Source organism: Lolium rigidum, chromosome 3, assembly GCF_022539505.1.
Source record: "Lolium rigidum isolate FL_2022 chromosome 3, APGP_CSIRO_Lrig_0.1, whole genome shotgun sequence".
Taxonomy (NCBI): domain Eukaryota; kingdom Viridiplantae; phylum Streptophyta; class Magnoliopsida; order Poales; family Poaceae; genus Lolium; species Lolium rigidum.
Window position 1 is genome coordinate 300,470,298 of NC_061510.1, and position 23,691 is coordinate 300,493,988.

The window sequence follows — 23,691 nt, forward strand, 5'->3', positions numbered from 1 at the left end:
CACCATAAGGGGCAAAATCCGCATGGAGTATTAGATAGGTGAGTAGGACATTTGATTTCATATTTGAGGGAGTGGAGTATACAACAGGTGAAACTTTGTGTAGTTAAGTAGTTCCTTTTTCTACTATTAACCAGTATGGGTCCATTTTGCTAGATCCAAGTTTCGTACACATGATCAACACATCAAATACATGCCAAAAGACTTGGCCAAAGCCTGTTTTCGATTGTACTCCCAAAGCTACCGAATGGCACACATACACATATTGAGCACATTGATTAGTTTGCTTGCTCTCTTTCATCATTGCTAAAAATTCAATCACAGGCCCTGTACTTGGATAGTGACCAGAGTGCATGTCTCTTTTTCTGTCGGGCGCGATGTAATAATTACAAGAAGCCTTTCTAAATACTCCCCAAAACCCAATGGGCCAGTTTGTAGATAAAACAATGCCAAAGCCAGAAACTCCCCTATCACTTGCCATGGCTGCTTCCTCGCCCACTACACAAGCCTTTAACAGTTAGCTTCTCTGCTCCCAAAGATAAAGCAAAAGGAGAAGACAGAGATGAACAGCACCGGAGAGAGGAGAGCAGAGAACACAAAAACACTGAAAGCAGAGAGCCAATGCGCTACTAGACACTCTTCTCCCACAAGGCATAAATAGCTCAAAAGACAAAGCCATTCTTGGCACAGAGAGAACATATTCCCCTCACCTTCAGTGTGAAGCTAGCCTCTCTCGCCTCCATTTTCATGTGAAGCTTCTCAAGATTCTTGCATGCCTTTGCCGTTCCCTCTATATCCTTCTACATCTACATCTCTATCTATGCATTCAGCCACTCGTCTTTCTGTAAGCCTACTGAAACAGCAGCAATGCCAATGCCAACGGCTGCATATTCAAGCTAGCTAATCCTCACCACAATTTTCAAGCCCCAGAGAATTACAAGCCAGATGAGGGCTCCTAATCCTCTTATCCTGCTCTCCTTCTTGATTTTTCATCTATCATCCACCATTGGTGCCAATGGCAGTGGAGATGCCAGTGCGTTGCGTCGAGACGCTCTGGCCTTGCTCTCTCTCAAGGCCTCCCTGAGCTGCCGCGCCCACATCTTGCGCTCATGGTCACCGGGCAATGTCGCCTCGGTGTGCGAGTGGACCGGCGTCCGGTGCGACGATGGCCGGGTGGTCTCCATCGACATTGCCAACATGAACGTATCCACCGGCGAGCCCGTGACGGCCGAGGTGACTGGGCTCGACGCGCTCAGGAACATCTCCCTCGCCGGGAACGGCATCGTGGGCGCGGTGGCCTTGTCCGCGCTCCCGGCGCTCCGCTACGTCAATGTCTCCGGCAACCAGCTCGGCGGCGGCCTCGAGGGCTGGGACTTCCCGTCCCTCCCGAGCCTCGAGGTGTTGGACGCCTACGACAACAACTTCTCCTCCCCGCTCCCGGCCGGCGTCGCGGCGCTGCCACGTCTCCGGCACCTCGACCTTGGCGGCAATTACTTCTCCGGGGCGATACCCGCGTCGTACGGCGGGATGGCGGCGCTGGAGTACCTGTCCCTCAACGGCAACAACCTGCAGGGCGCCATCCCGCCAGAGCTCGGCAAGCTCACGAGCCTCAGGGAGCTGTACCTCGGGTACTACAACGCGTTCGACGGGGGCGTGCCGGCGGAGCTCGGCCGGCTGCGCAACCTCACCGTGCTGGACGTGTCCAACTGCGGCCTCAGCGGGAGCATCCCATCGGAGCTCGGCGAGCTGACCTCCCTCGTCACGCTGTTCCTCCACACCAACCAGCTAACCGGCGCCATCCCGCCGGAGCTCGGCAGCCTCACGGCGCTCACCGCGCTGGACCTGTCCAACAACGCGCTGACCGGCGAGGTCCCGGCCTCCCTCGCGTCCCTCACCTCGCTCCGTCTGCTCAACCTGTTCCTGAACCGCCTCCACGGCCCGGTGCCCGACTTCATCGCAGCGCTGCCGCGGCTGGAGACGGTGCAGCTCTTCATGAACAACTTCACCGGCCGCGTGCCGGCGGGGCTCGGCGCCAACGCGGCGCTCCGCCTGATCGACCTGTCCACGAACCGGCTCACCGGGATGATACCGGAGATGCTGTGCGCGTCCGGCGAGCTGCGCACGGCCATCCTGATGAACAACTTCCTGTTCGGGCCGATCCCGGCGTCGCTGGGGTCGTGCGCGAGCCTCACCCGCGTCCGGCTCGGGCAGAACTACCTCAACGGCAGCATCCCCGGCGGCCTGCTGTACCTGCCGCGGCTGAACCTGCTGGAGCTCCAGAACAACCTGCTCACCGGCCCGGTCCCGCCGAACCCGACTCCGACTCCGGAGACCGGTTCGCAGCTGGCGCAGCTGAACCTGTCCAACAACCTGCTGTCCGGGCCGCTGCCCGGCGCGCTGGGCAACCTCTCGGCGCTGCAGACGCTGCTGGCGAGCAACAACCGGCTGGGCGGCGCCGTGCCGGCGGAGGTCGGGGAGCTGCGGCTGCTGGTGAAGCTGGACCTGAGCGGGAACGAGCTGTCCGGGCCGATCCCGGACGCCGTCGGGCGGTGCGGGCAGCTGACGTACATGGACCTGAGCCGGAACAGGCTGTCGGGGCCGATCCCCGAGGCGATCGCCGGGATCAGGGTGCTGAACTACCTGAACCTGTCGCGGAACCGGCTGGAGGAGTCGATCCCGGCGGCGGTCGGCGCGATGAGCAGCCTCACGGCGGCCGACTTCTCGTTCAACGACCTGTCCGGGCAGCTGCCCGACACGGGCCAGCTCGGGTACCTTAACGCCACGGCGTTCGCGGGGAACCCGAGGCTGTGCGGGCCGCTGCTGAGCCGGCCGTGCGGAGAGGAAGGCGGTGTGGCGACGGGGCGGCGGCGGGAGACGTGGGGCGACTACAAGCTGGCGTTCGCGCTGGGGCTACTGGCGTGCTCGGTGGCGTTCGCGGTGGCGGCGGTGTGGCGCGCGCGGTCGTCGTACCGCGGCGGCGGGCCCGACGGCGCGTGGCGGTTCACGGCGTTCCACAAGGTGGAGTTCGGGATCGCGGAGGTGATCGAGTGCATGAAGGACGGGAACGTGGTGGGCCGCGGCGGCGCCGGCGTGGTGTACGCTGGCCGGACGCGCGACGGCGGCGAGATGATCGCGGTGAAGCGGCTGAACGGCGGCGGTGCGGCAGGACGCGGGCACGACCACGGGTTCCGCGCGGAGATCCGGACGCTGGGCAGCATCCGTCACCGGAACATCGTGCGTCTGCTGGCCTTCTGCAGCAGCCGGGACGACGGCGGCGCGAACGTGCTGGTGTACGAGTACATGTCGAACGGCAGCCTGGGGTCGGTGCTCCACGGCAAGGGCGGCGGGTTCCTGGCGTGGGAGCGGCGGTACCGGATCGCGCTGGAGGCGGCGCGCGGGCTCTGCTACCTGCACCACGACTGCACGCCCATGATCGTCCACCGCGACGTCAAGTCCAACAACATCCTCCTCGGCGACAACCTCGAGGCCCACGTCGCCGACTTCGGACTCGCCAAGTTCCTCCGCTCCGGCTCCGGCTCCGGCGGCGCCGCCAACTTGGGCGCCTCCGAGTGCATGTCCGCCGTCGCCGGATCGTACGGCTACATCGCCCCAGGTGCGTGCGTACAAATTTGATTTTGCATTTCGTACACGTGTTGGTTTTTGTCTGTTGTTCTCGGCTTGCCTGCCTAGGAGGGGTCAGTCGGATTTGGGTAGCATCGATCGGATTTCTGAGCTCATATGCTTGTCGCCATCCTCCACGGTACACTGGACACACGGTGTCTGGGGCCTGGGACCCACCGTCCAAAGTCAATAGCTAGTGCCTACAGTAGTACAGTACGCCACCATGCAATGCAAGGGAGCGTATGATTTGGTACCAAGTCAAAAGAACTTCACGGCACTTACGTATACCACATGCACTGCAGATAGTGATGGTGCTCTGCACTCCATACCGTAGGCACAGTACTAACGTGTATTTCAGAAATGTATATGGTCCTTGGTTTACACTGCTAAATTAGTACTGTATGAGTGTATTCTACTGTTTCAGCTAGGTTTTTCCCCCATTTGTAGTACTGGTACGAGCTTCATTTGTGATTGAGCATGTTGAACAAATGATGTAGTAAAACAAGGTAAAAAAATAAAAAATAGGGCTCCTCTATTTGACTTGTAGGGACCAGGTAGTTTCCCCATACTAGGTGATTGAAAATAGGGCACCCTTGGATTTTAAGGTTATGTAGAAACAAGGCACCTTTACCCGTTCAAACTTCCAATTGGACACTTTGATACCTATTCCGACGAAACATAGAGGCCGGCATCGATTTCGACACTACATAGACGGACTCCGACACAATACAGACCCTGCCCCTAGTCTTCCTTGTCGTCAAAGGCGATGAGCTCTGTTTTCCTTTGCAGTGCTCCCGCGGCGTATTACTCTTGCTAGCAGTGAGCTATGGGTGATCGCAAAGAACCTCGCCGGCATGGCCACCTTGTTGGTCCGAAGGTGCAATTCTCCATCATATGTTGGCCGGTTAGCATCCCCACCTCCAGTGGCGGAGCGAGCTCTTAGTTAAAGCCTGGGCAAAGTCTTAACTAATCTTGTTTTCGTGACTGTTTGCCCCGTACAAAGTCTGGCTCAAAGCTTCACTTGCCGATAGTACTTAAGGGGATCCATCAGCTTAGCCCGGGCAGCTGACCGGGCATGCCGGGCCTTGGCTCCGCCACTGCCCACCTCTGGCGCGGGGAACTGGGCGTTCTAGCGTGCCGCCTCTCCACCTCGTGAAAATTTTGCTCCGAACACGACACGGTTACGGTGTGGAGTGGTGGGGGAAAGGGGCTATTTGGTGGGGCAGCGGCGTAAATGCGAGAGGGAAATCGACATACACCTACGAAATTCTTTTAAGGGCTCACTCCTACGGGTTCGGTGCTTTCAGGATGTTCAGCCTGTCACGCACCACGACATCACTTCACTTTGTAACCTCAATCCTGTAGTGATCTTCCCGTAAGTGTAGGATTGTTGATCTGCTAGAGGTGGTCCGCTTTGTTCTTGAGAAATGGGGCGTATATCAGTTTGTGTAGCTAGGTATTGAATTGGCAAGAGTGGGAAGGGGTGTCGCCGGGCCAGCTGTGCGTATGCACATGACGCGAAGTATAGCAGTACATGGCCATCCGATTCCGACCGATGGATCCAGACCTGCTTTACAGCACCACATCAGCACTCTGCGCGCTGGGTCCCCGGCGAAAGCGGCCGAAAAGGGGTCCTCCGGTCAGGCCTCGCACTCGAGCACCCAATTATTTCTGGCAGGGAGGGAGCGGGGACCCAAACCCGGCGCGATAGCGACGACACGATGCCGGCGGGGCGCACAGTCGCTAGCCAACACAAGTCACGAACCCGACACGTTCCCCATGCATTCTGCGAAACAAACAAGATCAGATGCGCGCCCACCGTCGCACCTCTCAAGCCGAGCTCGCCGGGCGGCGGCCGGGCGGCGGCCGGCCGGCGTGCTCGGCCGGTCCCGACCCTGCCTCCCGTGTAACGCGGCGCATCAATGTGAGCGTAGCGTACTTGTCGTGGGCGGGGCGATGGGTAGACTGCGTCGTGTCAGCCTGACAAGTGAACAGCTGGGCGGCCGGAGCATGGCCGCCACCGCCACAGCAGAGCAGCAGCATCGGGCTTGCCGAAAGGGAGATTCAGCCCACCAAGCCCAATCTGATTCTGAATCGCATCCCACTGACTGACGAGCGCAGCTCCAGAGCAAGCCAAAGATTACGAATTTCTGCCATCCCGTTGAACATTTTTCAAGCAAATCATACGGATCCCGTATCCGTATGATACGATATGCTGCTCATCGGGTTCCAGCACCGGCTGCCCGCTGGATGGTCCCCAAATTTAGGTCAGGATCGACGTGCTTACCCTGCTGTATCTTTGACCGGCATGGGCCATGCTTCCGGTACGTAAAAAAGCCTCATCATCCTCCTCCTCCTCCGCCTGGGGCGTCGCCAAAGCGGCTCGCCGCCTTTGCTGCCGTTCCGTCGCCAAAGCCAAAGCGAACCAACACCAACGGGACGGCGTGCTGTTACGGCTAATGCTTTTGAACGCCACGGGCGCGTTCGCTGTTACGGGCCACGCACTTTGTTTTTTTTTTTTTTTTTGTCGTCCCTCCTTTCTCTTTTGCTATAGCTCTTTCGTATTGCGGATTTGGCAAGATCTTAGGGCAGGCATGGGATGGGCTTGCTTAGCTTATCTGACAGACAGACAGACCTCTCTTGATCCCGCCAAAGAATTTTCCTTGGGTTTGACGAACCTTGGTGCCATACACTATTCGTAAATGTGTATGGGAAAGATTCCCATGAATTTTACAATTGGTATGGTGGTACTGGTAGGGTTGTTTCTCTCGGGATTCGTTCAAGAATGTTGTAGGCACTTCTCTCTGTCACGCATGCAGTAGACGAATAGGAGCAGTAGCCAGTTTCTGCACTATTCAAATTGCCAACAAAACTCAGGCTCGCTTTCCTATCATGCCAAGCTCATGTCAATACCCTAGCACGCGCTGGTTTAAAACTAGGACGCACTTAGATTTGTTCGCGCTAGGAGATCAGACTAGTAGCATTATCTATCTTATTGTATGGTCAGTGCATTGATGCACGTTGAGAACAGTCCTCCTAGATCCAAGTAATCCATGTATAGCTCTTACTTTTATCCTTGATTTAATCATTCTGTTCCTCACACTAATACAAAAGATCTACTGTACTGATCCAATTGATCGCCTCGCGTGATTACCAGGCTGGCTAACTGTGATCATGTTTTTTTTTCTTACAGAGTACGCCTACACCCTGAGAGTGGACGAGAAGAGCGACGTGTACAGCTTCGGGGTCGTGCTCCTGGAGCTCGTCACGGGGCGGCGCCCCGTCGGAGACTTCGGCGAGGGCGTCGACATCGTGCAGTGGGCGAAGCGGGTCACCGACGGCCGGCGCGAGAGCGTGCCCAAGGTCGTCGACCGACGGCTCGGCACCGTGCCCATGGACGAGGTGGCGCACCTCTTCTTCGTCTCCATGCTCTGCGTCCAGGAGAACAGCGTCGAGCGGCCCACCATGAGGGAGGTCGTGCAGATGCTCTCCGAGTACCAGCGACACGCGTCCGCCCACACCTCGCCCTCGTCGTCGTCAACCTCGTCCTCGTCGGCGCCCCAGCAGAAGGAGCCCAACTGCTACAAGCTCTTCCCGGACCTGCTCACCTAAGGCAAATCTAAGCAGCAAAAATGCCGTTGCTTCTACTACAGACTCAGCGTCGATCAGGGGCTGAACTGAACCACAGTACTACTACTACTACTACTAATTGGAGCATTCTTCTACAGTTCGTTTGATAGTGATGGAGAGGAGCAAATAACATGTAACTCTGTGTTTTCTCTTCTCGTCTCCCTTTCTACATTTTTTTACCTGTCATCAAAGGTGTATAGGGTTTGATGATCATATGCTACCGTCTAGGGGTTTGTGATGTCCAATGTAATAGTCCTTTTTTTCCCATCATAGCTTTGGCCCTTTGTAATCTCCTGGTAATCTTCAGCCACCACCCCTTGTCCGTCTCCTTTTAAACCACTTCTTGTTTATGCCCAACTCTGTACTACCAGGAGCTTTTTGTATTACTCGGCCAAATTTTGTCATCAGCAGGTCTAGTATAATCATCTCTTCGAAGATTCTTGACTGGATCTTTGGTTTCAGCGAAAGTGAGAAGAACAAAGATAAAACAAAAGGTGCTTGGCAGTCTTTGAAAACGTTTCAATTACCAAAGCTTAAAGCATTCAGATAGGGACTTGAATTGCGCAGCTTTATATCCAAATAAAGGAGGGTCGAAAACATGGTGGAAGAGATTTTTCAACAGTTCCTCCCATCATGGGTCCATGATGCTTGGTTCCAGTGGTTACAGTGCCATGTCAGTAACTACAAGCTATGCAAGTACCATTACGCTGCTCGCATATAGCTTTAATCATCAGAGGATAGAACATGGCAAAGATGCATGCTATAATGCTCTACATGTTACTAGCAAATTGTGGTAGCAGGGCAAAAAATGCATACTAGGATGCTCTAGATGTTAGCAAACTGTTGTAGCAGCAGTTTGTAGCAAAGCTCCATATATATAGCACTCAGTTCATCTCAGTAGTGTTGAATGCCCAACAGTAATATAGATGACTACGGCAGCCTCGGCTGTTCCCCTTTAGAGCTCATCTTTTGGATTTAGGTATCCTCCCCCACTCTACAGACTACAAGTAGGATCATACTAGATTTGTCGCTACCACAGTGAATCAAATATTCCACAGCAAAATTTGTAGTTATCCCACAGCAAAGTTCAGTAGAATAGTTAGCTGATAGTATGATTCATTCGCAAAAAAAAAAAAGTTGATAGTATGATTGCACCTCAATAGGTAATTGCACTTCACTCTCAGAAAAGAAGAGGTAATTGCACTTGACATATTGCAATGAGAAACATAAAACTGCCACAAATGGTTGAGAAGAAGCCAATGGTCAAAAGGATGCTCAAGCTTGAACACGCTAATGTTTGCTTTTGTCATTTCGCAACCACAAGACTATTGACTATTCTGTCTTCATTTCACTTTAACACTAGAAGCTCACCAATTTTTTTTGGAAACCTCATCAGTAGTTAACAGTCTGCTCCTGTTTCAACGCCCTCCAACCAATATCCCGCCTGAAGAATCCTTCTGGCCAGTCAACAACATCAACTGCAATGTATGCTCTAGACCTTGCTTCTTGAATGTCCTTGCCCTTTGCAGTGACACCAAGAACCCGGCCTCCGACAGCTACAAGGTTGCCATCTCCATCCAAAGCTGTTCCAGCATGGAATATCTTAACGGCTGGAGAAACCTGCCCGGCCTTGTCGATATTCTTTATGACAGTTCCCTTCTTATAAGAGCCAGGGTACCCTTCACTTGCCATCACAACCACCATTGCGATTTCGGGTGACCAGGTTAGCGAAACCTTGCCCAGTTCCCCTTTGCATGCAGATAGCAGAACTTGGGCGAGATCAGATTCTAATCTCATCATCAGAACCTAAGCGGAAGAAAATGGATTAATAGAGCAATGCACACTCAGAATTTGATGGTGGAAAAAACATGTGACAGGTCAACTGGGCGAATTAACAAACATATTAGACATGTCCTCAGTAAGACTGTGTGGTACTACAGAAGCATGATGACATATGTGATAAGCAACAAAAATAACACCAGCTATCAAATATTTATGAAATCCAACCAAGCTTAACAAGGGCACTTTGGACTGAACTATAAGTTTAAATCTGGATAATTAATTTTAGTTTCATATATGCCTTCAAGCAGACAGCTAACAACTGAAAATCCCACAAATGTCAATCGCTTCTAGAATTACATGGATCAATAGAAAGCTTGAGCAGTGAACAAAAGCAGGATGTGCCACTTTTGTGTCACAAGTAAATGTAGATGAGAATAAGACACAAAATTCAGAAGGCATTTGTAAGGCACTCACTCTGTTACAAATGTACAGAGTTTTGGATCACCAATTTCTATCACAATATGTTATTAAAATTTTATGAAAACATAGTATTGTGATAGTTTTATTTTCATTCTACTAATATCAAGTGTTTGATCTTACCTATACTCAAATTATAAACATGGTAACGCCTACAGGCTACAATGTTTGAATTGGAGTGGAGGAGTGGGTTCTCAAGAGGAGGACCCAGGGGCCAGGACAACTACGCACATATAGGCATCTAGGCGTTCCCATATCTCGTCAGTTGCTTTCTTTGCTTTCCTAGCACAGCATCTTTCCAATCCCTAGAGGCCCAGGGTTAAATTTCTACCTTAAAGACACAAATGCACCATTGTCATTGCAGTACACGAACCACTCACTTTGCTGCATTGGAAGATGGACCAAGAAAGGGGGTATGCTCCTCATAAGGTAAAGTGAACTGTTAGGAGCTTCACTAGGGTATCATTACAGCATGAGAACTTCATCAAGGCATCACTAAAGGAACTATTAAGAGAACTTCACTGGGGGATCACTAAAGGAACTATTGCGAGGATAAACATTGTTGGGAAATAATTCATATACATTGCATTCTGTAGTCCAATTTCATCAAGAACACTTTGATCATACATTAACTAAGAAACCAAGACCACACTTGTAATGCTTGAATTGGAAATATAGATATCTTAAGAGGCAGATGACAGATAACCACTAACCTGGCATTCAGGATCCCCAAACCGCACATTATATTCAATAAGCTTAGGCAACCCAGATTTCTTCTCTATCATAAGCCCAGCATATAATACACCAACAAACTTGCATCCTTCAGCAGCCATGCCTTTAACAGTTGGAATTATTATACTCTGCATGATCATGCTCTTAAGCTCTTCCGTCACTATTGGAGCAGGGGAGTATGCACCCATACCACCTGTGTTTGGGCCAACATCACCATCACCAACTCTTTTGTGATCCTGTGCTGATTCAAGTGGCAAAGCATATTCACCATCTACTAATGCAAAGAAAGATGCTTCTTCACCCTCTAAATACTCCTCAATGATGATCCGTGAACCAGCAGAACCAAATGACTCTTCAACCAGCATAGAGTCTATTGCTTCTAATGCCTCATCCAAAGTCATTGCAACGACGACACCCTTTCCAGCAGCCAATCCATCAGCTTTAACAACAATAGGGGCCCCTTGATCTTGGACGTATTGTTTAGCTTCCGCGGGGTCCGTGAATGTGCGATACTACATGAGAAAGATAAGAGTACTCGTATTAGCTTCATTTGTATGCCTTAACATCTGAAACTGCATATAAGTATCATATAAAGAGGAGTACCAGTTTCACTGTTTTTTGCTAAAACAATTTTACAATTTCTTTCTGCAGTAATAAGATAAAATTCATATCAAAAAGTAATTATCCTTAGGAAAATAGAAGAACCATGAACAATGGTAAAAAAAAATATACAGTCACACAGTGAAATATATTCTGCGAGAAACTCAAAGCTGGCTGCAATACTTCTAGCCTCTGTAATCAGTAATAGCAATTCAGTACAAAATGAGCATGGTTAGCAACATCGCCTCAGGACAAAGGAAATATGCTTAAGCCTAACGTTGAGGCACCTTTTATTAAAAACATGTAGAAATAGCATCAACCATATGCAGGCATCCAATGGAATCAAACCCCTGTAGTCCTGGAAACTACATTTTTTGCGGGTAGGAAAAATGCAGTACTTAACACAAATGAACAAAGTACCTGAGCAGTCGGGATATTATACTTATAACACAGCTTCTTCATAAAGTCCTTTGATCCCTCTAACGCTGCAGCCTCCGATGATGGACCAAAGGTTGGTATCCCAGCTTTGACAAGGTCATTCGCAAGACCCGCAACAAGAGGACCTTCAGGACCAACTACCACCATTCCCACTCCCCTCTTGTGGCAGAACGATATAACAGCATCACTACTGGAGATGTCTAAGTCCGATATACAGACCGCATCTCCAGATTGAGCAATACCAACATTACCAGGGGCGCATAAAACCGCCTCACAAGAAGGTGAACGGTTCAGAGCAAAACAAAGTGCATGCTCCCTTCCTCCACCACCAATGACCAGTACAGTTATCTTCCCTTCTGGTAGCAAAACAGAACAAATATTAAAAACTGGTGTAACACTTTGCATTTAACTGGCTGCTGATATTAACTAGAAGAAAGGTTTTGGCATTGCAATTCGTCTCAAAGCGCAGTTCCTAAAGAATTCACACCCAACCGATCCAAATGTAATTTACCAGCAACGACGGTGCCATCCTTCGCTGAAGCTTTCAAGCTTGAGCGCCATCTTTCTGAATTGCCGACAGTCAAGTGAGAACGGCTGGCGGCCTGTCGCCATGCATTACTAGTGATAGTGCTCCACGACTGAGAAATAGGATAAGATACCGAAGGCTTCAAGCCGCCGCCGCACAGGTGATTATTGGCCAGGGCGTACGGGCCATGCCCCGCGGCAAGCTTGAGATGGCCCCTGATACTGTAAGCAGCACATGCCATGGACCTTCTTTTTTCCTGAACTCAGGCTGATCATCAACTAAATAGGCATCAGATTAATCTCGAAATCATCCATTTGCACGGAAGGCGGCAAGGGCCGACGAGTTGAAGTTTAGAAGCACAGTTGGCCTTTAGAAGGTACCTTGCGAGATGCGGGAGAAGACGACGCGGAGAGGAAGGACGAAGACGAAAGGTGGCAAAGCACAGGGCCGGAGTGGCGAGGTCCGAGAGGAGGCGGCGCAGCTGGGAGGAAGGAAATCACCGGCGGCGCAGCTGGGAGGAATCAGGTGGCGGCGGCGCTGAGTCGGGCTGAAGAGGAATTGGGTTTGGGTGAGGGGAGGAGGAGGCAAACGCTGTATTAGCAGTTAGCACTCATCTCGTCCGTCCAATTTTCTTAACTCAAATCCAGCCAACAGGTATGCTTCCTGTAACCCCTGTTCTCACACACACACGGTCAAATTATTTAGCACTCCAAATAAGTGCCGGGTTTTATTTCCCTCAAAAAAAAGTGCCGGGTTTTAGTTTAAATTAGCTTAATTTTAAACTAAATCTCTAACACTTATTATAAATCGGAGGCAGCACATGTTTCAAAATAATATTACATGTAAGTATAAAAAAATATAGTATGATAATTGGTTACCTAATATGTCGTGGAGGAGATTTTTTTTCGTTCAAAGTAGCTTAATTTAGGACGGTGCAAATTTAGACATTAAGAGCATGTTCACCGGGGCGTCCCATAGCGATTCTGATAGCATTTTTAGCTAAAATGGACTCACATCTGCCCAAAAATCGTCAGCGCGTTTTCCAGTCCAATAGATGCGTCGGCAACCCCGTGTCAGCCCCTTCGCAATGGCGCGAATCAGACACGCTGGCGCCTCGCGGCACGTCAGTTTTCGCGCATGGGCTCCGCCTGGCAGCGAGAGAAGGCGGCGGGTCGCATTGAAAATGACGCGTGAAGGTTGGCCATCGGTGTTAATGGTCTCCCGCGTGGAAACTGAGGCGGCAACAGGAAAGGCCGGCCATGTGGCATCCAGATAGCTCCCCATGCCCTTCAATGCACGGCTGCCGCGCCTTAAAACCACCCCACCCGACGCGGTGTTCTTCTTCCCCGCCACCACTCTCCTCTCCTCGCCACCACCAACGCTCTCCTCTCTAGAACAATGCCGCTGTAGTTGGTGACCACGTACTCGATGCTAGGCCGGAACGGCCGGACGACGCAGCCACAGCCGCCGCAGCCACAGCATGTGGCTCCGTCGGAGCCAGACGCAGAGTCGGACTTCGACTCCGCTGACTCCCGGTTCAACGCGTGGGACGAGCGGTTCGAAGTAGACGCAGAAGCCGAGGCGGCGGAGGAGATGGCGCAGTGGGGTGAGGAGCAGCAGGTCCACGGTGACCCGGAGCAGACGGCAATCCTGCCATCCTACAACGTGCAGCGTTTTCGGAGACTCGGCGACGAAGAGCTCGAGTACATCAGCGTGCAGCGTTTCCAGGCCGAGGCGGCCGCTCGTGAGCAAGTGGGGCTCGCCCAGAATGAGGAGTCCCGCCGATGGCTGGCATCGCTGAGGGGACAGCGTCGTTGGCGGCTATGCTCCACCGCCAGATGTGCGAAGCAATGGCAGAGAGGTGGGAACGGATGCAGGCGGCAAAAGGGAAGAACGACGATGAGGTAGGTCCGTCGCACGCCCCAACCGACGGCTAGTAGATGACGTGGGCATTACCCTTCGGGTAACCGACATTGCCCTATCCCGTATTGTCTAGTTGGAGGCCCATGAAGGCACTTGGAGGGAAGACGGGCCACTTGGATGGCGCACCAGAAGATTCCTTGGCAGGCAAGATAACGAGGCGGCCGAACAAGGAAAGATTAGATCTAAAGCTACTGTAAACCTAGTCGTACTCGGTTAGACCTCTTGAGACCTGACCTCCTATATAAAGGCCAGGAGAGGGGCTGCCGAGGGACACAATCAACCTTAGCAATCTAAGCCACCAAAAGTCTAGAGCTAGGTCAACATAGCACTTAGCCTCTCGACGAGATCTCAGCCGAACTATTCGGCACCCCATTGTAACCCAATATCTTCATAATCAAGAATAGACAGGCAGGACGTAAGGGTTTTACCTCATCGAGGGCCCCGAACCTGGGTAAATCGCTCTCCCCGCTTGTCCGTGAACCGATGTCTCGTGTCGGCTTGCGGGATTCCGTCAACCCTAAGCCCCAATCGGAGGGCATTGCCGAGGAGTACCCTCGACAATTGGCGCCGTTCGTGGGAAGCCTTGTCGGCACCGAGACAAGTCATCGGCGCATGCCGATCACGTCCGCGGCGTTCTTACTCGAATCACCGACGCCAGCAGAACCAAGAGATTCAATCCGCTGCGGGTCCTTCGAGTTCGTACCGCACCGCGAAGCACTTCACCCGATCCCTGTGAGACCATCTAGCGACATGGATGCTACTTTCGGTGGTGTCCACTTCATCATCGACTCTGGAGGTTTTCTTCGCCTCCCTAGGGATGGCGCATCCGACCTGAAGGCCGCGGCTTCGGAAGGCGTTCCTCCAACAGCAACCCTAAAAGTTCCACCCAGGAGCATACAAGAGAGCAACCGAGGAAGTTTCAACGTCATGGCAGGACAGAGGAAAAGACGAAGGGGCTCGCACCGCGAGGAGGAAGGACGAACAGCAGCTCACCTTCGTCAGCTCGATCAAGGATGCCACGACACGTCATCAATCAGGGGTCGCACCCGTTCTCCGTACCTTTCGGCTACGGAGAAACTCGAGGCACCATGCTACCTTCACTCTTACATTGATCCAAAGGACGGTCGAGAGAAATCCAGTCACCTGTTAAGGAACTGTCGACATTTTCTGGAAATTCGGTAGTTCTGCGACGACCTCAGGGTCGAGGCCATGTCGAGAGTTCACGCAATGGAGAGAAGGGCGGGGTCCTACAGTTATCCACCAGAACCATATGTACCGGAACCGTACGTACCAGCAGGAGGAGACGAACATGTACCAACCGAGGTGTTCCCGGAATCATGCGGGCAAGTCAACATGATCCATAAAACCAGCTTTTCAAAGAGAGAAATCAAGAAGTTCTCCCGAGAAGTAAAATATGCGGAAGTCGCCATGGTTGATACACCCGATTTCATCGACTGGTCAGATCAGAGTATCACCTTCGGCAGGGCGGATCATCCCAAAGTTGTTCCAAGGCCCGGCCACGCGGCCCTTGTCCTTGAAGCACAGATTGGAGGGTACAATATGAGCAAAGTATTTATGGATGGAGGAAGTGGCTTGAACTCGCTATTCGCCGGACACAATGAGAGCGATGGGTCTAACAGTCGATACGCTAAAAGAGTCTGACACAGGGTTCCACGGCATTATACCGACTCGACCCGCTTATTCTCTTGGTAAAACATCATTGGACGTAGTCTTCGGCACGCCCAGCAATTTCAGGAAAGAGAAGATCGAGTTCGAAGTAGTCGACTGGGAGTCTCAGTATCACACCATCCTCGGCAGGCCCGCGTTTGCCAAATTCATGGCCGTACCTCATTATGCGTACCTGAAACTGAAGATGCCAGGCAACAACGGGACCCCAATAACCGTTCATGGAAGCTTTGCTCGATCGGACAACTACAACAGGGAGTTCCAGAAGATCGCCTCGAAGTTCGGAGCCAAGGAAGAACTCAACGCGATCGACACCGTTACAGATCACACGCAGCCACCAGCCGACAATCGAAACGTAAGATCCGACGAATTTGAAGCTGCAAAGGAAGCCAAGAAGCTGCAGGTGCACCCCACTGACCCGAAGAAAATGGTCAATACGTCGGCTGACCTTACTGGCGCATAGGAAGGCGCGCTCATCGAGTTCCTCCGTGAGCGCTGGGAGATATTTGCATGGGAACCATCCGACATGCCAGGTATCCCCAGGGAACTCGCTGAGCACGCCCTTAATGTTGACCCGACAGCCAAACCAGTACAGCAGTCAATGCGCCGATTTTCTGAACCAAAGAGGAAAGCAATTGGCGAAGAAATCAGTCGACTCCGTAAAGCAGGATTCATTCATGAGCTCAAGGAAGCTGAGTGGGTGGCCAACCCTGTCATGGTGCCCAAAAAGGACACCACCGCTCTGCACATGTGTATCGATTACACCAGCCTTAATAAACACTGTCCGAAGGACCACTTCCCGCTGCCTCGTATTGATCAGATAGTCGACTCCACGGCCGGATGCGATCGCCTCTCCTTCCTTGATGCATACTCCGGGTATAATCAGATCAAACTGAAGAAAGAGGACCAGGAGCTAACCGCGTTCATCACCCCACACGGCGTTTTTTGTTACAACGTCATGACCTTCGGGTTAAAAACGCAGGAGCAACCTATCAACGTTGCATGCAGGCTTGCCTTGGAGAGCAGATTGGGAGGAACATCGAGGTTTACATCGACGACATCGTGGTGAAGACGAAGCACGCCGCCACCCTCATCGATGACTTACGGGAAACTTTCGACAACTTAGACAAGTATAAAATCAAGCTAAATCCCAAAAAATGTTTCTTCGGAGTACCAGGGGGACAGGTACTCGGGTACTTCATCTCAGCCAGGGGAATTGAAGCCAATCCTTTGAAGATCAAAGCTATTCTCGACATGGAGCCGCCAAAGAATCTGCACCAAGTGCAGCAGTTGGCAGGGCGACTGGCAGCGCTTAGTAGATTCATCGCCAAGCTGGGAGAAAAAGCTCTGCCTTTTTATAACCTGATGAAAAAGTCAAAAAAGTTCGAGTGGACAAAAGAGGCGCAGGAGTCCTTCGATAACCCGAAGAAAATCCTGTCGACGTCCCCAGTCCTCGTCACCCCGCACGAAAAAGAAACGCTACTTATGTACATAGCCGCAACAGCACAAGTCTTCAGCAGCGTTTTGGTCGTTGAGCGAGAAGAGGCAGGAAAAGTCCACGGTGTTCAAAGGCCCGTTTAGTACCTCAGTGAAGTACTCACACCCGCGAAGTAGAGATACCCTCACCATCAGAAGCTGGCGTATGCAGTATGGAAGTCGGCTCGCAAGCTGCGTCATCATTTCACGGAGCATCCGATTATCATCGTAAGTGAAGCGCCATTGAAGAACATAATGACTAATCCAGAAACCACGGGTCGAGTGTCCCAATGGGCCATCGAAATAGCGCCACACGACATAACTTACGTCAATCGAACGGCGATAAAATCCCAAGTCCTCCCAGATTTCGTGGCAGATTGGATCCAGTCACAGACACCAGCAGCACCCGACATGTCGGGATCATGGACAATGTACTTCGACGGGTCAAAACGGAGCACGGGCGCGAGGAGCAGGAGTGATATTGATATCGCCGCGAGGAGATAAGATGAAGTACATACTACGTATGAATTTCTCCCTGCCGACGAACAATGAAGCAGAGTATGAAGCGCTGCTGCACGGGATGAGGATGGCGAAAGCATGCGGGGCAACTCGCCTAGAAATCTACGGAGATTCAAACTTGGTGGTGCAGCAGTCGATGAACCTATGTGACGCAGTCAGCGACAACATGATCGCTTATCGACAGTTGTATCAAAATATGGAAGCCAAGTTTGAAGGATGCGAACTCAAACATATCGGCAGAGCCAGCAATGAAGAAGCCAACACTCTGGCGAATATCGGGTCCATGTGCTCCCCCATCCCAGACGGAGTGTTTTACGAAGTCATTGCCCAGCGATCGATAAAGGGGAAAGCTTCGGCACCTTCAAAATCATCGACTGATGAATCAGTGGCGGACCAGCAGCAAACTGTCGAAAAACCTTCACCCTCATCAGCGGAGCAAGTCCTCCTCCTTGAGGCGCTATGGACCAAACCGTTACTAGCATACCTGACGAAGCAGGAGTTGCCAGAGGATTCTGTGGAAGCAAGGCGGATCGTCAGACGGTCAAAGGCCTTCACTGTGGTTAATGGCGAGCTTTACAAGCGTAGCATCTCGGGTATCCTCCAAAGGTGTATCGCCATTGACGATGGAAAAGCACTACTGCGCGAGATACATGAGGGAACCTGCGGACACCACGCAGGAAGCAGGGCCCTTGTAGCAAAAGCCTTCAGGGCAGGATTTTACTGGCCAACAGCAGCGTCGGATGCTCGAGATCTAGTCATGAAATGTGACCTGATACGTCCATTTTGCATCACTATTTTATATCATAATTTGCTGTTATTCATTGATATATTTCATATTTGGAGATGATACTTATGTTATTTCATCTATTTTGCATGATTCATGATTATTGGAGGATCGCACACCGGAGTCAGGATTCTGCTGGAAAAAGCGCCGTCAGAATGCAATATTTCGGAAGATCGACAATTGACGGAAATTATATGAAAAATCCTATTTTTCCAGAAGACGAAGGGAGCCAGAAGGGGGAGCCGAGGAGGGCCGCCGTGGGCCCACCTCATAGGCCGGCGCGGCCCAAGGCCTGGCCGCGCCGCCCTGTGAGGAGGGGGCCCACAGCCCCCTCTGGCCTCCTCTCCTCCGCGTACATCTTCGTCCCGAAAACCTAAGTCCCAGGGAGTAGTCGCGAAGAGTCACAGCCGCCTCTGCGGGGCGGAGAACACCAGAGAGAAAAGAGCTCTCCGGCAGGCTGAAATCCGCCGGGGAAATTCCCTCCCGGAGGGGGAAATCGACGCCATCGTCATCGTCATCGAGCTGGACATCATCTCCATCATCATCACCATCATCTCCATCATCATCACCGCCATCTCCACCGCTGCACCTCGTCACCGCTGTAACAATTAGGGTTTGATCTTGATTGTTTGATAGGGGAAACTCTCCCGGTGTTGATTTCTACTTGTTATTGATGCTATTGAGTGAAACCGTTGAACCAAGGTTTATGTTCAGATTGTTATTCATCATCATATCACCTCTGATTATGTTCCATATGATGTCTCGTGAGTAGTTCGTTTAGTTCTTGAGGACATGGGTGAAGTCTAAATGTTAGTAGTGAATTATGTTGGTTAGTATTCAATGTTATGATATTTAAGTTGTGGTGTTATTCTTCTAGTGGTGTCATGTGAACGTCGACTACATGATACTTCACCATTTATGGGCCTAGGGGAGTGCATCTTGTATTCGGTTGCTAATTGCGGGGTTGCCGGAGTGACAGAAACCTAAACCCTTGTTAGTATATCGATGCAGGAGGGATAGCAGGATCTCAGAGTTTAAGGTTGTGGTTAGATTTATCTTAATTACTTTCTTGTATTTGCGGATGCTTGCAAGGGGTATAATCACAAGTATGTATTAGTCCTAGGAAGGGCGGTGCATTAGCATAGGTTCACCCACACAACACTTATCAAAACAATGAAGATTAATCAGCTATATGAAGCGAAAGCACTAGACTAAATTCCCGTGTGTCCTCAAGAACGTTTGGTCATTATAAGTAAACAAACCGGCTTGTACTTTGTGCTAAAAAGGATTGGGCCACTCGCTGCAATTATTTCTCTCGCATTTTACTTACTTGTACTTTATTCATCTGCTATACTAAAACCCCCTGAATACTTGTTTCTGAGCATTTACAGTGAATCCTTCATCGAAACTACTTGTCAACACATTTTTCTCCTCGTTGGGTTCAACACTCTTATTTATCGAAAGTACTACGGTACACCCCCTATACTTGTGGGTCATCAAGACTATTTTCTGGCGCCGTTGCCGGGGAGTGAAGCGCTATTGGTAAGTGGAATTGGTAAGGGAAACCTTTATTGTACGTGCTGTTTTTATTTCTGCCTGCTGCTATAATTCATTATGGAGGGGTCTTCTCTTGAATTCCTCTTTGGAAAATCTACTACTACTGCAAAGGTAGTGGATGAGGCGCCAGGTGAGAAAGAGGTTCCATACAAAATACCTATGAAAATTATTGAACGTGTTATGGATAACCGCTATGAAGGGGATGGAACTGGTGATCATTTACTGTTTTTACATGAATTATGCGGGTTATTCAAATGTGCGGGTATTGCTATGGATGAAGTTAGGAAGAAACTATTCTCTATATCGCTGACTGGTAAAGCAGCGCACTGGTATAAATTGCTGAAGAATAGGGATTCTCTTAATTGGGAGGACATTGTGCCTTTATTTTATTCCAAATTCTATCCTCCAAGTGAAATTCACAAAGATCGGAACCGCATAAATAATTTCTGGCCTCATGATGGAGAGAGTATTGCCCAAGCTTTTAATGCTCAAATGCCCCATTCATGAGCTTCCTGGTAATATTATTATTGATAATTTCTATGCAAGACTTTCTTTTCAAGATAAGACTTTGCTGGATACTTCTTGTTCTGGATCATTTACACGCAACAAAGAAGAGTTTAAAAGGGACCTTCTTGATCGGATCCGAGAGAATACTGAAGGATGGGAGAACGACAAAGACAGAGAGTCAGGTATAAACTATGATTATAAATGCATTGAAGTTTTTATGGATACTGATAAATTTCGTAATATGAGTGCTACTTATGGTCTTGATTCTCAAGTCGTTGCAAATTTCTATAAAGATTTTGCCTCTCACTTTGAATTTCCTAGGAAGAATTTTGATAAGTATCATGAACCTTATAAATATAAAATTGATTCATCTATAAATAAATGTGCTATGATTGAAACTGTTGATCATATTATTCCTGAAGCTTATATTGAAAAAACTCCTTTCCCTGCTAAAATGAAGGAGTATTCTGTTATATCTAGTGCGGTTAATAAAAGTGCAAAGAAACCTATAGAACCTGAAGAACAAATAAAGGTTGAACCTGTCTGTTGCAATAATTAAAGATCTTGTGATCTGAAAATGTAGAAGATGGTCATATTATTTTCTGTGAAGATGCTTCTAATATTGTTTCGCATCCCGATGCGTGTAATTGACACGTCCGTTGGGAACCCCAAGAGGAAGGTGTGATGCGCACAGCGGCAAGTTTCCCTCGCAAGAAACCAAGGTTTAATCGAACCAAGAGGAGTCAAGAAGCACGTTGAAGGTTGATGGCGGCGGGATGTAGTGCGGCGCAACACCGGAGATTCCGGCGCCAACGTGGAACCTGCACAACACAACCAAAGTACTTTGCCCCAACGAAACGGTGAGGTTGTCAATCTCACCGGCTTGCTCGTAACAAAGAGTTAACCGTATTGTGTGGAAGATGATTGTTTGCAGAGAAAACGAGTAAAGAACAAGTATTGCAGCAGATTTGTATTTCAAGTATAAAAGAATGGACCGGGGTCCACAGTTCACTAGAGGTGTCTCTCCCATAAGATAAAAGCATGTTGGGTGAACAAATTACAGTCGGGCAATTGACAAATAGAGAGGGCATAACAATGCACATACATGTCATGATAAGTACAGTGAGATTTAATTGGGCATTACGACAAAGTACATAGACCGCCATCCAACTGCATCTATGCCTAAAAGTCCACCTTCAGAGTTATCGTCCGAACCCCTTCCAGTATTAAGTTGCTAACAACGGACAATTGCATTAAGTATGGTGCGTAATGTAATCAATAACTACATCCTCGGACATAGCATCAATGTTTTATCCCTAGTGGCAACAAGCACAACACAACCTTAGGGGTTTCTGTCACTCCCCAGGTGTCAATGCGGGCATGAACCCACTATCGAGCATAAATACTCCCTCTTGGAGTTACTAGCATCAACTTGGCCAGAGCCTCTACTAATAACGGAGAGCATGCAAGATCATAAACAACACATATGCAATAACTTGATAATTAACATAACATGGTATTCTCTATCCATCGGATCCCGACAAACACAACATAGAGTATTACGGATAGATGATCTTGATCATGTTAGGCAGCTCACAAGATCCAACAATGAAGCACAATGAGGAGAAGACAACCATCTAGCTACCGCTATGGACCCATAGTCCAGGGGTGAACTACTCACTCATCACTCCGGAGGCGACCATGGCGGTGTAGAGTCCTCCGGGAGATGAATCCCCTCTCCGGCAGGATGCCGGAGGAGATCTCCGTAATCCCCCGAGATGGGATTGGCGGCGGCGGCGTCTCGGTAAGGTTTTCCGTATCGTGGTTTTTCGCCTCGGGGGTTTCGCGACGGAGGCTTTAAGTAGGCGGAAGGGCAACGTGGGGGCCACACGGGGCCCCACACTACAGGTCGGCGCGGCCAAGACCCGGGCCGCGCCGCCCTATAGTGTCGGCCCTCGTGGCCCCACTTCGACTCCTCTTCGGTCTTCCGGAAGCTTCGTGGCAAAATAGGACCCCGGGTCTTGATTTCGTCCAATTCCGAGAATATTTCGTTACTAGGATTTCGAAACCAAAAACAGCAGAAAACGAAGAATCGGCTCTTCGGCATCTTGTTAATAGGTTAGTTCCGTAAAATGCACGAATATGACATAAAGTGTGCATAAAACATGTAGGTATCATCAATAATATGGCATGGAACATAAGAAATTATCGATACGTTGGAGACGTATCAGCATCCCCAAGCTTAGTTCTCGCTCGTCCCGAGCAGGTAAAACGATAACAAAGATAATTTCTGAAGTGACATGCCATCATAACCTTGATCATACTATTTGTAAACATATGTAATGAATGCAGCGATCAAAACAATGGTAATGTCATGAGTAAACAAGTGAATCATAAAGCAAAGACTTTTCATGAATAGTACTTCAAGACAAGCATCAATAAGTCTTGCATAAGAGTTAACTCATAAAGCAATAAATCAAAGTAAAGGTATTGAAGCAACACAAAGGAAGATTAAGTTTCAGCGGTTGCTTTCAACTTATAACATGTATATCTCATGGATAATTGTCAACATAGAGTAATATAACAAGTGCAATATGCAAGTATGTAGGAATCAATGCACAGTTCACACAAGTGTTTGCTTCTTGAGGTGGAGAGAGATAGGTGAACTGACTCAACATAAAAGTAAAAAGAATGGTCCTTCAAAGAGGAAAGCATCGATTGCTATATTTGTGCTAGAGCTTTTATTTTGAAAACATGAAACAATTTTGTCAACGTTAGTAGTAAAGCATATGAGTTATGTAAATTATATCTTACAAGTTGCAAGCCTCATGCATAGTATACTAATAGTGCCCGCACCTTGTCCTAATTAGCTTGGACTACCGGATCATTGCAATGCACATGTTTTAACCAAGTGTCACAATGGGGTACCTCCATGCCGCCTGTACAAAGGTCTAAGGAGAAAGCTCGTATTTTGGATTTCTCGCTTTGATTATTCTCAACTTAGACATCCATACCGGACAACATGGACAACGAGATAATGGACTCCTCTTTAATGCATAAGCATGTGGCAACAATTATTATTCTCATATGAGATTGAGGATATATGTCCAAAACTGAAACTTCCACCATGAATCATGGCTTTAGTTAGCGGCCCAATGTTCTTCTCTAACAATATGCATGCTCCAACCATTAACGTGGTAGATCTCTCTTACTTCGGACAAGACGGACATGCATAGCAACTCACATGATATTCAACAAAGAATAGTTGATGGCGTCCCCTGAAACATGGTTATCGCACAACAAGCAACTTAATAAGAGATAAAGTGCATAAGTACATATTCAATACCACAATAGTTTTTAAGCTATTTGTCCCATGAGCTATATATTGCAAAGGTGAATGATGGAATTTTAAAGGTAGCACTCAAGCAATTTACTT

At 49.6% G+C, this 23,691-nt stretch overlaps 2 protein-coding genes across 2 annotated transcripts; one reads left to right on the forward strand and one right to left on the reverse strand.

The window, feature by feature from the left end:
• The first annotated feature begins 942 nt into the window (after window positions 1-942).
• LOC124696748 (leucine-rich repeat receptor-like serine/threonine-protein kinase BAM1) lies at window positions 943-7,634 on the forward strand. The gene is made up of 2 exons (XM_047229427.1): window positions 943-3,610; window positions 6,812-7,634. The coding sequence occupies exons 1-2, from the start codon at window positions 943-945 to the stop codon at window positions 7,228-7,230; spliced, it is 3,087 nt and encodes a 1,028-aa protein (XP_047085383.1). The 3' UTR covers window positions 7,231-7,634.
• Window positions 7,635-8,373: 739 nt separating this feature from the next.
• LOC124703623 (phosphoribosylamine--glycine ligase-like) lies at window positions 8,374-12,066 on the reverse strand. Its single transcript, XM_047235855.1, has 4 exons — window positions 11,789-12,066; window positions 11,260-11,633; window positions 10,221-10,751; window positions 8,374-9,054 (listed from the first exon to the last, which is right to left on the reverse strand). The coding sequence occupies exons 1-4, from the start codon at window positions 12,042-12,044 to the stop codon at window positions 8,641-8,643; spliced, it is 1,575 nt and encodes a 524-aa protein (XP_047091811.1). The 5' UTR covers window positions 12,045-12,066; the 3' UTR covers window positions 8,374-8,640.
• Window positions 12,067-23,691: the final 11,625 nt, after the last annotated feature.

Coding starts and splice junctions, on each gene's coding strand:
- LOC124696748 (XM_047229427.1), top strand. CDS start 943: ATGAGGGCTCCTAATCCTCTTATCCTGCTCTCCTTCTTGATTTTTCAT. Junction 3,611..6,811: donor GTACGGCTACATCGCCCCAG/GTGCGTGCGTAC, acceptor TTTTTCTTACAG/AGTACGCCTACACCCTGAGA.
- LOC124703623 (XM_047235855.1), bottom strand. CDS start 12,044: ATGGCATGTGCTGCTTACAGTATCAGGGGCCATCTCAAGCTTGCCGCG. Junction 11,634..11,788: donor GGATGGCACCGTCGTTGCTG/GTAAATTACATT, acceptor TTTTGCTACCAG/AAGGGAAGATAACTGTACTG. Junction 10,752..11,259: donor ATAATATCCCGACTGCTCAG/GTACTTTGTTCA, acceptor TTTCTCATGTAG/TATCGCACATTCACGGACCC.